This window comes from Littorina saxatilis, linkage group LG12 (genome assembly GCF_037325665.1).
Source record: "Littorina saxatilis isolate snail1 linkage group LG12, US_GU_Lsax_2.0, whole genome shotgun sequence".
Taxonomy (NCBI): domain Eukaryota; kingdom Metazoa; phylum Mollusca; class Gastropoda; order Littorinimorpha; family Littorinidae; genus Littorina; species Littorina saxatilis.
The window spans coordinates 54,164,907-54,178,946 of NC_090256.1; the positions used below are offsets into that span (position 1 = coordinate 54,164,907).

The 14,040-nt window shown below is 43.2% G+C and overlaps 1 protein-coding gene across 4 annotated transcripts in view; it reads right to left on the reverse strand.

The window, feature by feature from the left end:
• Window positions 1-14,040, reverse strand: part of LOC138982263 (neuronal acetylcholine receptor subunit alpha-10-like) — a 163,729-nt gene continuing 149,689 nt past the window's right edge. For all 4 annotated transcript variants that reach the window (XM_070355505.1, XM_070355503.1, XM_070355506.1 and 1 more), the window contains exons 4-9: window positions 9,949-9,993; window positions 8,079-8,188; window positions 7,264-7,537; window positions 6,610-6,871; window positions 5,730-5,932; window positions 1-4,188 (exon numbers count right to left, since the gene is read on the reverse strand). In XM_070355505.1, the coding sequence (XP_070211606.1) occupies window positions 3,790-4,188; window positions 5,730-5,932; window positions 6,610-6,871; window positions 7,264-7,537; window positions 8,079-8,188; window positions 9,949-9,993 (1,293 nt within the window). In that variant the 3' untranslated portion in view covers window positions 1-3,789. The remainder of the gene's footprint in view (window positions 4,189-5,729; window positions 5,933-6,609; window positions 6,872-7,263; window positions 7,538-8,078; window positions 8,189-9,948; window positions 9,994-14,040) is intronic.

Sequence of the window (14,040 nt, forward strand, 5' to 3'; positions counted from 1 at the left end):
GGGGGGGGGGGGGAAGCAAGGAGAAGGGAGAGAAAGGGGGGAGTCTATATTGTAATCGTTCAAACCGTGTTCGCGCCCAATGTGCTGTAGGTTAACGGTGCAGGAATACCAAGACAAGAAACTCTCATGCGAATTCACCTGACAAGCACACAATGTTGTTCACTTCCCTTCAGGGACAAATGTTCAGGTCATGTTAACCCTTATGCTGTTTTCCGCTTGGCTTCAATACTGCAAATGTAATCACACTGACATGACTAAGTTCTGGATCGTGAGGCCAAAACCTCCCACAAGAAAACCTGAAGTTGTACGCTTTTATTCGCCCTTTGGGAGCACGTGGGCATATGGAAAAGCTGAGACGCGTTCACAATTTCATACCACAACCGGAATAAATCCTCCTTGCAGAAAAAACCTGAAGTAGTATTTTTCGCTCAACTGCACACCACCTGTTGCCATCGTGGTTGTTTTCAGCGGGATACTCTGTTCAGGTGAATAAATCTATTTGTTTGGCGGCACGGAATGCACAAGTGGCAACCGAAGTTTAGATAGGGATGAAAGTTGTCTAGGTAAGTCGTTTCTGGTAGACAGCTCCTACTGTAGCTTGCTTCAGCAAAGCTCAGCATGAATCAGCTCTATTTTCCCAGGTTTGTTAAACAGTTGGTTTAGTTTACACCAGGGGCGGATCACATCATTTTTAAGGGGGGGTTTCCAAATTTCTTTTAGTGACAATTCGACTACGCGAAGCGTTTTGTTGAGGGCGCAAAGCGTTCGAACCTCCCAGGGGGGTCTGGGGGCATCCCCCCCCCCCCGGGGAAAAGTTGATAAAAACAAGGAAAATGGAGCAATCTGGTGCAATCTGAGCCAAGAAACTTCCCCTAATACACCTTCCAAAAAGTAAATTTAAGAAGACAGATTTGGATCTAAACAAGGACAATTGACCGATTTGGTGCAACCTGAGCCATCAAATTACCCAACTACTTTCCAAAACCGTCACTTAGAAGACAAAGGCCGGCTCTTAGTGGGGTCCGGGGGCATCCCCCCCCCCCCTGAACAATTTTGATAACAAAAAAATGGGGCAATCTGGTGCAATCTGAGCCATCAGTTTTTCTTTATTTCTAAACTTATTTATTATTTTGTTTTTTTCTTTTTATCTCCCCTTTTTTTAGGCTTGGGGGAGGGGGGGGGGGGTCCGGAAACCCCGGAACCCTCCCTGGATCCGCCCCTGTACACTTGGTTCCCGCACACTCTGCTGACACAGAGACCTCTCTAGTGGGTAGTTTAAAAAAAAAATCTGTAATCAGAAAGTACGTAGGCCTACACATGCCGGTACTTCCCTGATGAACTATTCACGATGCAAAAAAAGAGACTTCTGCTTCTTCGTTCATGGGCTGAAACTCCCACGGTATTTACGTGTATGATCGGTTTTACCCCGCCATTTAGGCAGCCATTCGACACTTTCGGGGGATGCATGCGTGGTATTTACGTGTTTCTATAAAAGATACTAAATCAGTGACACTAAGCAAGTACTGAAACATTTGTGGCAGATATCTCGGCATTCTGTTACTGTCCAAAATCCTGCTGGAAAGTACTTATGCACGCCTGCTTTGTTTTATAACACACACTTTACCAACCACATGCAGCACACACGTGAAACAGGTCGACGCCACAAGCACAGTCACTCGGTATGTGTTTAAACCATGCTGGAAATGGTTGGTTGTTGATTTGTAACGTTCCTTCAACCTCTCAGGCCATGCTGGACCGTGTTGGAAATTAATTAAAGTAATATCCGGGTTCCATCCTGTATCCTGACAGTGGTGAACGGTAGGCAGTGGTGATGACATGAAACCGTCAAAAGACCAGTGGTCTCATCAAAACTGGTCTTCAGAAAACCAAGGGGACAAAGAGGCCAGCTGGGACGCAGGGTGGACCGACGATTTCGGATTGTGGACCTAAAACTATTTGCGCCTTGGCCACAATCTCCAGAACCTGAGACGAATGGCCTTGGCCTACAGTCTCGACAGCCTGAGACGAATTGAGTACAGCTCCACATTGCAGCGCCACTATGGCTTCTAATTCTGAGGTCAAGTATTAATGGTAGACAAGAGACGACGAAGTATTTAAATATCCACGTTTCACGTTGAAACAGGACCTGCTGTTTAGTGCTCAAAGCATTAGCTGGTTGCACTCCGCGTAAAAAATGTAGTGGTAGAAGTAGTAGCAGAAGTAGAAGGAGTAGAAGTAGTATTTAGGTCATGCGCTTCAATGACAGAAAGAGATGCATTTCCGAAGGCCTTGAAGAGGGCACAGGCACACTCAAACTGTCTGTGATATAGAGTTCAGGAAATAAATCCCTCACACTTTGTCCCATGGTACGTACCAAGCAAAGTCAATGCTCAAAGCGCTTTAGCAAGAGCAAAGACACTCTCTACGTTCTAGAGCCCATTCAGGGTAGTGGTAGCATCATGTCAAACACAAGTTAAATCCTCAAACAGTCGTAGGCTCTGGTACACTCAACTTGCTTATACAGACAGCATCATGAGGGCACATCACTGAGATGGGACACACACCCCCACATTCTACGAGCCATTCACAGAGGGCAAGATGTGGTTTCAGATACACTGTTCGTCTACATGCTGGAGCGGTATTAAAGCTAGCAGTGATATCCGGACCAGACACCAGTAGTAGTCCGAGTCAGAACAAAATCACCAACATGTCTTTCACAATTCTTCCAGAAACCGTGAAAGGTCCGTATCCAAATTGCCTGCAGTACCCAAGTCAGACAATAAATTCGTGTTCCATAGCAAATACTTTCTAATTCCTTGCACTATTGCCTATCAGGAGGGCCACATGCAGACGGATTCACTCTTCGTCCTAACAGAGACGGTCTCTACGGTTGTGCACACACTTTGAACATGATCCATGTCCGAATACAGCAGTATCCAGGTTGGAAAACAGCAGTATCCAAAGCAGAAAACAGTAATATCCAGAGCAGAAAACAGTAATACCCAGGCCAGGAAACACGCTCTAGAATCCAGACCAGAAACAAAAACCACAGTATGTGGACAATCATGTTCCCTGGTGATCAAAAGAGTGCTTTTTGTTTCCTTCCATGAGACGCATCTTCGCGCTAGAACCACATTCAAACATCCCGGTCAGAAACAAATTCGTGTTCCATGGTAAAACACACAGTCTGCAAGTAGGTCCACCTCGTGTATGCTAGAAAGGGACAGTGTTTTGTCACAATGTGTGCACACAGCGCCCCACAAGCACAGACACACTCCAGCCGCTCGAGCCAAACTGAAACTGTGAGTTGTATTGTCTGTGTCACGCGAGACAACAAATCCTTCACGTTCATTGTCCTAACTGATACAAGGATCACATTCAAAACACAGCACATATTAAAGCCATACTCACACTGCGAGGATTATCAAGTCAGAAAATAATATTATCCATGTGAGAAAAGTCTCAACTATCCGGGTCAAGAAACAGTTAGTGGGTTCCATGTCAGTCGAATCCAGTACAGGAAACAAACTTCCTCCACATAAAAATCCGTTGTTAATAGCATACAAGAAAGTACTTTCAAATCATCAAGCGCATTTCTAGTATGCTAGAGCCATAGCCAACCGAGATATGAGAACGCACTTTCCCATACCTTGCTTTCCTGGGCTATTCTACCATGACGCAATCATCAATGCTTCTCGTTTCGTCGACTAGCTTTTAACGACATGTCCGTATCCATTCTCGACACAAAGAAAAGCATTCCGTGTGCGCAGAGCTGTGCTTGGACGGCATCTACGTGCTTGCCGCGTACTCAAACTGGGAGTAGTAGCCGGGCAGGATAAGCACCAGGCTGACCGAGGCCGTGAGGATGATGAAGAGGACGAGTAGGAGACGGTCCACGATCAGGGCCAGCTGCTGCCACTCCTGTCGGATCGTCTCCTTACGGTCCTGGTCCGCCAACCTCATCTCGTTCTTCTCGATCGTCTGGTACACCTTCTGTAGGACGCGTAGAAACTGCCGCTCTGTGTTGTCGCTGCCCCCTCCCCCTCCTCCGCCTCCTCCTCCTCCTCCTCCACCTCCTCCTGAGGCGGACACGGAGGTGAACTTGCGGGTGAATCTCGGGGACAGTCCTCCGTTCTCCGGGAGCTTGTCGGTCTCGTAGCGCGCGTAGTAGTCGTTCTGTGGCACCGGCTGCTTAGGGGACAGAGAGGGGAAGATAAGATCACATATTTGTTTAAATAACATGGGTAATGATGTAAGCAGTTGGTGATTGTTTTACAACTAGCCCTCGCCCACGAGGGAAAACTTACAACATTAACTCAATATGTCACAATCAGTTCGCTATAAACAAGAATAATCGTGGTCGTCTTTTTATATTTAGTCAAGTTTTGACTAAATATTTTAACATCGAGGTGGAATCGAAACGAGGGTCGTGGTGTATGTGCGTGTGTGTGTGTGTGTGTGTGTGTGTGTGTGTCTGTCTGTCTGGGTGTGTGTGTGTGTAGAGCGATTCAGACTAAACTACTGGACCGATCTTTATGAAATTTGACATGAGAGTTCCTGGGTATGAAATCCCCGAACGTTTTTTTCATTTTTTTGATACATGTCTTTGATGACGTCATATCCGGCTTTTCGTGAAAGTTGAGGCGGCACTGTCACGCCCTCATTTTTCAACCAAATTGGTTGAAATTTTGGTCAAGTAATCTTCGACGAAGCCCGGACTTCGGTATTGCATTTCAGCTTGGTGGCTTAAAAATTAATTTATGACTTTGGTCATTAAATATTGGAAAAATGTAAAAAAAATAAAAATTTATAAAACGATCCAAATTTACGCTTATCTTATTTTCCATCATTTGATGATTCCAAAAACATATAAATATGTTATATTCGGATTAAAAACAAGCTCTGAAAATTAAATATATAAAAATTATTATCAAAATTAAATTGTCGAAATCAATTTAAAAACACTTTCATCTTATTCCTTGTCGGTTTCTGATTCCAAAAACATATAGATATGATATGTTTGGATTAAAAACACGCTCAGAAAGTTAAAACAAAGAGAGGTACAGAAAAGCGTGCTATCCTTCTTAGCGCAACTACTACCCCGCTCTTCTTGTCAATTTCACTGCCTTTGCCATGAGCGGTGGACTGACGATGCTACGAGTATACGGTCTTGCTGAAAAATGGCATTGCGTTCAGTTTCATTCTGTGAGTTCGACAGCTACTTGACTAAATATTGTATTTTCGCCTTACGCGACTTGTTTTTTTTTTACAGTCATGGACATATGGTTCGACTAATATTTCATTATGATAAGGTATCAAACAGGGGGAAACTGATTATTTTAGACGGCGTTAGAAACTATCCATAAAGAGACAAACAATCCAGACAAATAACCCAGAGAAGCCGTTTCTTATTCGCGAGATATACGTTGAAGCTTTCTCAGAATGATGACCCTTTCAAAAACGGTTGGCCTGTGGAAGATTCTTTAGATTACGGTCGTTCCCCGGGATGGATCAACGAAACATTCTTCTCTACGGGGAGCTGAATATTTGACTACTATTGGCTTTTCAAGCATATTCATTACTTTATCCAAGTACACTCGTGTATTGTACGAGTGAGATTTTACGTGTAAGAGCGTGTTCAACAATGAATGGTTAAAAGAAGAATAAAACAGCAGGGAATAGAAAAGGCGTAGAAATGCAATGAACACGAAAAACACAACCGTTCTAACCATGCCTTTCTTGGATGGCGCCGGGGGGTTGTCCACCGTGTCGAGGTGAATGAAGAGGATCTTGGCAAAGAAGCCGAAGAAGATCTTCTTGACAATGGGAGGAATCTCGTGTCCCCTCCCGCCCTTGTGGTGAATGTTGAGCGTAAACACTGTCATGGCGGTCGCGAACGACACGATGGCTATAGTAATGCCGTAGTAAAGACCTGAAAAAAACAAGAAGAGATTCATGTTTTTTAAACTTCCGCGAGAAAACCAATCTAAAATGGTGGGTTTTTATTCCTGAAAAGTCTTTTTTTTTAAATCTTGATATATGTTAAGCGTAAACACTGTCCCTCATGACAATTTGAACCCCCCTCCATCTCCTATGCTCACCTCTCTCCAACACACTTTTTTCATCAATCGTTCAACGGCAGATCATCACAAGTCTCAGGCAATCTGTCTGCCACGCTGATGAGAAACATAGTCATGGACAACCGAGTCGTGATGCCCATGACGATCTCCTTATCAGAGTGCTTCGGAGCTATTAAGGCATCTTGTCAGCGACTATTACAAAAAAGACAGCCATAGACCACAGCGATGTGATGCCTGTAGAGATCTTACCAATGTCTGCTGGTCTTCACGCCCCATGCCCCCCACCATTCTCTCTCTCTCTCTCTCTCTCTCTCTCTCTCTCTCTCTCTCTCTCTCTCTCTCTCTCTCTCTCTCTCTCTCTCTCCGAGTCTCTCCGAGTCTCTCCGAGTCTCTCCCGCCCACTCTCTCTCTCTCTCTCTCTCTCTCTCTCTCTCTCTCTCTCTCTCTCTCTCTCTCTCTCTCTCTCTCCCTCTCTCTCTCCCGCCCACCCCTCTCTCTTTCTCTCTCTCGCCCTCTCTCTCTCACTAACCGATCAGCGGCAGATCATCAGAAGTGGGAGGCATCTTGTCCGCCACGATCATCAAAAAGACAGTCATGGACAGCAGAGTGGTGATGCCCATGGAGATCTTCTCGCCGGAGTCTGAGGGCATGTAGAAGCCGAGGAGGGCCACCAGGGTGATGAGCAGACAGGGAACCACCATGTTGAACACGTAGAACAGAGGCCGCCGCTGGATCAGGATGTGGTTCTTGATGAACACGTAAGGCTCGGGACAGCAGGAGAAGATCACCTCCTGTTTAAACCAGGATTTGAAAGAACACGTGATTTTCGGACTATAAGGTGAAACTTTTTTTCCCGCGATCCTGACCCCTGTGTGCTGTACTAGGCCTATATAATTAGTCACAGTAATGTGTGACTAAATCTGCTATCCCTGTTCTTTGCACCTCCCCTGCTAATCATCGCCTAACCATTAGAATATTACATTTGCAAAAGTCAACTATAATTATACATTCATCGCTTCCTCTTAACAGCCATCACAGACATGTAGGGTGGCCTACGCTTTGGCGGTCTGGGATGGGAAAGAAAGCGCTGGCTTTCGACTTGAAGACAAAAAATAAACAACAGACATGCACGAAACACACCAAAAAAAAACATCATCCCATGCAAATCAATCTCGACATTTACCACTCTCTCCTGCAAGTATTCTATCAGCGTCCACTCGGTAGAATTCAAAAAGTTCGTGGTGTCCCCAACCCTATCTCCTTGAATCAGCAGGTTCAGCGTGTAAGCATCGTACGTCCACGATGAAAAATCCAGTGTGCAGTTCTGCGTGTCAAAGGGGAAGTACTTGACGTCAATGGCACACGACGATTTGAAGATGACCATAGACAACCACGTGACGTTGCCTTCATTGGACACGATGACGTTGGTGCTGACGGATTCTGACGTGATGTGGGCGCTGAAAACGAAAGAAGATGGTACGAGTTAAACAGTGTAGAATTATGCACTACGGAGAAAAAAAAGAAACTGTATTTTTCTTGAAGATTTCATCTAAAGAAACATATACACGACCGAACAGTTTTAACCGGCAGGTCTTAATCAGATATAATGTCAAGTTATTTTTTTCCCGTTTTCTTTTTTCTTTCTACACATAGTCTAGTGTAGTGTCTGGACATGTTGTGGTTTGTTTAGTTTCCATTGGTGACATATTAATGTGCAAATAATATCCATTAAGGTGCATATATTATAGTACAAGACATTATTTCTTGTGTTTTGATATGATACAAAGCATATCATGCTGTTTATTGTTTGTTTGGGGTTTGTGTTGAGGAATTGTAACTTTATTTCGCAAACAGAAGAATCTGCCATCGTGCGTACTTCTCCTCAGTTGGGAAGACATTTTGGCAAAACAAATTGATGGTGATTTGTGTGTACGCATATATATATATATATATATATGTCACCCGATATTTAGTTATAAAATATTGCTTAACTAATACCTGTTGTAGAGAACGATGTCGGGCAGCCATATTGAGTGGTAGGGGATGCGGATGACCGACACGTTGCCGTACTTGGCGGGCTCCCATCTCAGCTTGGGGTCGATCCAACCCTGTGGTGTACGAATCAACACGCATGTTCAGCGGAGGATAAACAGTCACACTCCAAATCAAAGTGTTCTATTTGAGAACACTGTAACAACACAATTTCATTTTGCTACCAATTTTTTTCTCCAGGTAATTACATAGAAACCTGTTCAAGATTAAAAAAAATTAAGAGCACGTGTATAAGCTTAGCTGGTTGTGTTCCATTGTTTCCATTGTATGCAGCATTGTTATTTGTAATTCTATAGTGCTCTGGATGAGATACAGGCTGGAACACATCTAGCTGGAACACATTTGAACACTTTCTCAACACTGATATGTGTTTCAAACTGATATCACACATGAAGAGACTTTTGTGTTCACCCACGAGTTACCAATTTACAGCAGACTTATCCGTTCAGAAAAACAAAGTGGAACACAGGATGCTCTGGGAACTGCCTACGAATCAATTGATAGGGTGATCAAGGAGACTGGGGAAAGTAGGCAAACGTGGGCGACTCTTATCTCAGCCCGGCGACGTCATAACACACATGGATAGTGGCGGATAATTAATCAGCTCTTTATTATCAGATTTTTACGCTTGTATGTGAGTTCTGTTTTATTGTCAGACTTTTTATGTGTAACTATGTGTCTATTACTTATCTTACGTGGGTTTTTTTTCATCTTTTAAAAAAAAAAATTCTAGATTATCTTATATAACTTTAAGTGGTCGTTGTCTATGAATTGTTTTAAATGCTTGTATGTTATTTCTTACGAGAAAACTTTGTATAATTATGTAAAATGTTAAATTTTAATGTCTAATGTAAAGCGCCATGAGACTGCCATTTGGCGGTGAACAGCGCTATAAAAGAATGTTTTTATTATTATTATTATTATTATTCAAAAACCTAGCCCTCTTTTTTGCCGGAATTACTTTCCTAATAAACGTCTATATACAAAACGGTGGGTGTACGCGGAATTCTTTCCTTATAGATATTGTTGGCGTTGAAAAGACAATAAAGTCAACGACAGGGGTCGCTTGGAAACAGTACGCCTCCCATGGGCAGAAAAACCGGCACGGTTGGCCTAGTGGTAAGGCGTCCGCCCCGTGATCGGGAGGTCGTGGGTTCGAACCCCGGCCGGGTCATACCTAAGACTTTAAAATTGGCAATCTAGTGGCTGCTCCGCCTGGGGTCTGGCATTATGGGGTTAGTGCTAGGACTGGTTGGTCCGGTGTCAGAATAATGTGACTGGGTGAGACATGAAGCCTGTGCTGCGACTTCTGTCTTGTGTGTGGCGCACGTTATATGTCAAAGCAGCACCGCCCTGATATGGCCCTTCGTGGTCGGCTGGGCGTTAAGCAAACAAACAAACAAACAAACCGTAGTAGTGTGTTACAACCGAAACAAAATCTCAGTGAAAATTAAAGCGATTTTTTTTTATTTTGAAATTCGTTTAATTCCGTCAACTTTATTTGCATGTTCAAGGAACATAACCGAATGGCGGACTGTTGACGGTCATAGTTAATTTGGGACACTTGAACTTTACCGCTTTATCTGTAAAAGAAAGGTTTCAAAAAGGGAGGGGTGTCTAACATTGGGAGTTCCACTGTCAGTGCAAAGTACTTCAACTACCATTTGTGCAAGAATGTTTTTCGCAAAGAACCAAGCCTCATGTGTATCAGCCTGACTGAGAAACAGTACCGATGATATCCCTATTGTACCAACAATGTTTATATGTAACAGTCAGTGAAGTGGCAAGAGAATGATGAATTAAGAATGCACCTTACCTGATTTATCCATAAGTTGGTCGTTATTATCTGGTTCTTTTCGTCCTGCAAACAAAACAAGAGGGAAGGAAATCACTCAATGTGTTATACAGAGCAAGTATACGTATTCTCGTAGCATGGATTGGGAATGTCTGGTATTTTTCCGGTTGGAAATGTGTGTGTGCGTGTGTGTGTGTGTGTGCGTGCGTGTGTGTGTGTGTGTGTGTGTGTGTGTGTGGGTGTGTGTGTGTGTATATGTGTGTGTGTGTGTGTGTGTGTGTGTGTGTGTGTGTGTGTGTGTGTGTGTGTGGGTGGGTGTGCGTGTGTATGTGTGTCTGAGTGTCTGTCTTTCTGTCTGTCTGTCTATCTGATCGTGTCTGCCTGTCATTTATGTTTTTGAGAGCAAGGCTCCTCATTTGTAAAATTATGCCAGTTTTAAAATGTATGTATTGACTGTATAACACAGACGTACTGTTAACAGTCTGGATCGCAGCTGAATTATTTTTCGAAATGACAAAGCAAAACACTTCCGATAAGAAAGAACCCCTTATATGTTCCGTTTTCATTTGTCTTCCTGTTTTTCCTGGTTCATATTTATGTGTTCTAAGGACTGTTTTAAATCTGTTTCTTTCTCTTTTATTCGAATGGTGTTGAAACATCAGCCCTCTGCGCTTGTGTGTTCCCTATTGTTTTATTACGATAGGTACGTCTGAGCTATGCTTCAAACTAAAACAACCCTCAAGAAACTATCTCACATATATATGTATGTAACCAGTACGGACAACCTGGAGGTACAATGACGAAAGTAATGCAACAAGACCAGATTCCTATGGCAGTATTCAATGTTTCGAGCCATCTTGCTCAGCGTTCAGTCTGAGATCGCCGTCTGCGAGGAAGAATGGCGACGTAATTGAAAAAGGAAACCAGCCTGACAGCTAAAAGACTTTCTTCCTGGTCCATTTCCTCTCCTTGGGCCTGGCTGGCTCCAGCGTTGTAAAAATACAGATAACCCCTTTTGCTATACCAAGAATCTCTTGCGAGCAAAATGGCGCGAAGTGTAATAAAGAGGAGAAACAGATGCAAAAGAGACACAGAGAGAGACACAGAGAGACAGAGAGAGAGAGACAAAGAGAGAGAGAGGGAGAGACAGAGACAGAGAGACAGAGAGAGAGAGAGAGAGAGAGAGAGAGAGAGAGAGAGAGATGGACTTTATTTCTATATAGAAGGATGAAGGTTTTAAACGTTTTGAGCGAAGCCTTTAATCCTTTCAACAAAAACGCACAATACATGTGAAAAACGAAAATATACGAGAGAGAGAGAGAGAGAGAGAGAGAGAGAGAGAGAGAGAGAGAGAGAGAGAGAGAGAGAGAGAGAGAGAGAGAGAGAGAGAGAGAGAGAGTTCATAGATAACAATAACAAGAACAAGTCGCGTAAGGCGAAAATACAACATTTAGTCAAGTAGCTGTCGAACTCACAGAATAAAACTGAACGCAATGCAACGCAGCAAGACCGTATACTCGTAGCATCGTCAGTCCACCGCTCATGGCAAAGGCAGTGAAATTGACAAGAAGAGCGGGGTAGTAGTTGCGCTAAGAAGGATAGCACGCTTTTCTGTACCTCTCTTCGTTTTAACTTTCTGAGCGTGTTTTCAATCCAAACATATCATATCTATATGTTTTTGGAATCAGGAACCGACAAGGAATAAGATGAAAGTGTTTTTAAATTGATTTCGAAAAGTTAATTTTGATCATAATTTTTATATTTTTAATTTTCAGAGCTTGTTTTTAATCCAAATATAACATATTTATATGTTTTTGGAATCAGAAAATGATGGAGAATAAGATGAACGTAAATTTGGATCGTTTTATAAAACTAATGACCAAAGTCATTAATTAATTTTTAAGCCACCAAGCTGAAATGCAATACCGAAGTCCGGGCTTCGTCGGAGATTACTTGACCAAAATTTCAACCAATTTGGTTGAAAAATGAGAGCGTGACAGTGCCGCCTCAACTTTCACGAAAAGCCGGATATGACGTCATCAAAGACATTTATCAAAAAAATGAAAAAAACGTCTGAGGATATCATACCCAGGAACTCTCATGTCAAATTTCATAAAGATCGGTCCAGTAGTTTAGTCTGAATCGCTCTACACACACACACAGACAGACAGACAGACACACACACACACACACACATACACCACGACCCTCGTCTCGATTCCCCCCTCTATGTTAAAACATTTAGTCAAAACTTGACTAAATGTAAAAAGGGGAAGAACAACAACAAGCTGAACTTTATTTCAAAAGAATTTAAAGATTTTAGACTTGACTTGGGAGGGGCAAGCGAGAACAGTGACACTTGGCGGAGAAAAAAGATCAAGTCGATCGGTAGAGTTTCGAATATGCTCTAAGAAACTCCATCAAAAGAGGTGACTGTCTGGTGACAACAGAAGACTAGGGGAGATTAATCGTCTAAAAATTCTCCCTTCAAGTGCAAGGGGAGGCAACTCCCACACATCCCACTCCCCCAAACTCGCATTCGAAACAAATCTGGCCGGGAATGTGATTAATTGATTGATTGATCTCTGGAAACCGACCTGTCAGCCAGGGAGGAACAGCCTTGATTTCGATTGATGGTAGAGAGAGTGTTGTCACTCCGTGCGCCCCCCTTTGGTGGTAACTATAGCAAGGGGCTGACTGTCTTTCCGCTGTTTCAAAGACCCATTTCCCTTCACGTTGTCGCTTTACGGTTTGCTTTGTCTCTGCAGGCTAAAGCTAACAGACTGTAGTTACTGATAGGGGTTAAAGCTAACACACGACAGTTGTTGTAAGGCTGCTCTGAGCAAATGAATCTCCTGTTGAATTCATTGCTCCCCTGTGTGTGCATGTCTGCGTCGCGCTCTCTTATTATGGTGATGGAGATGCCGAAGACGGCCAATGACAACGACGACGACGGTGACGCGATGATGATGATGACTGATGATGATGATGATGATGATGATGATGATGATGATGATGATGATGATGATGATGATGATGATGATCAATCAATCAATCAATATGAGGCTTATATCGCGTGTATTCCGTGGGTACAGTTCTAAGCGCAGGGATTTATTTTTAAATTTTTTTATGCAATTTATATCGCGCACATATTCAAGGCGCAGGGATTTATTTATGCCGTGTGAGATGTAATTTTTTTACACAATACATCACGCATTCACATCGGCCAGCAGATCGCAGCCATTTTGGCGCATATCCTACTTTTCACGGCCTATTATTCCAAGTCACACGGGTATTTTGGTGGACATTTTTATCTATGCCTATACAATTTTGCCAGGACAGACCCTTTTGTCAATCGTGGGATCTTTAACGTGCACACCCCAATGTAGTGTACACGAAGGGACCTCGGTTTTTCGTCTCATCCGAAAGACTAGCACTTGAACCCACCACCTAGGTTAGGAAAGGGGGGAGAAAATTGCTAACGCCCTGACCCAGGGTCGAACTCGCAACCTCTCGCTTCCGAGCGCAAGTGCGTTACCACTCGGCCACCCAGTCCATGATGATGACTTGATATATGTTATCTGCATTGTGCATTTTTATAACCTATAAGTATAACTGTTCGTGTGTGTAGGCGTTAAAGTTTAAAGAGTGAGCTGGGGGACCGGGGGCGGGGGGTGGAGGGGAGGCGGTGCATGATGGCTGATATTCATACCATGATGTGCTGAGTTGTTGTTCAAATGCCTGATCGTGCAGATATATTGCAGATGAAACATTTGCTGGGAGTCAAAGAGGCGATACATTTCACCCCCAGTCCTTTTCACCTCTCCTCAAAGTTTCTGGCAATGGATACGAAGAAATACCGTCTGAATTCCTAAGCTCAAGAAGTCGCTGTGAATAAACAAAAATCATCAATCATCCCCCCCCCCCCTCCCCCCCTACTTCGTATGTTTTTTCTAATTTCTAATAAACATGAAAAATCACCTTTCCTAAGTCTAGAAATTCCGTCCGACTTTCACGACTCAACTTAAAGTTGATAAAGATATGTGTTACCTTTTACCCTCACACTATTTTAAAAAAAAATAATCGACGTAAAATGTCAGCTTTCCTAATTTT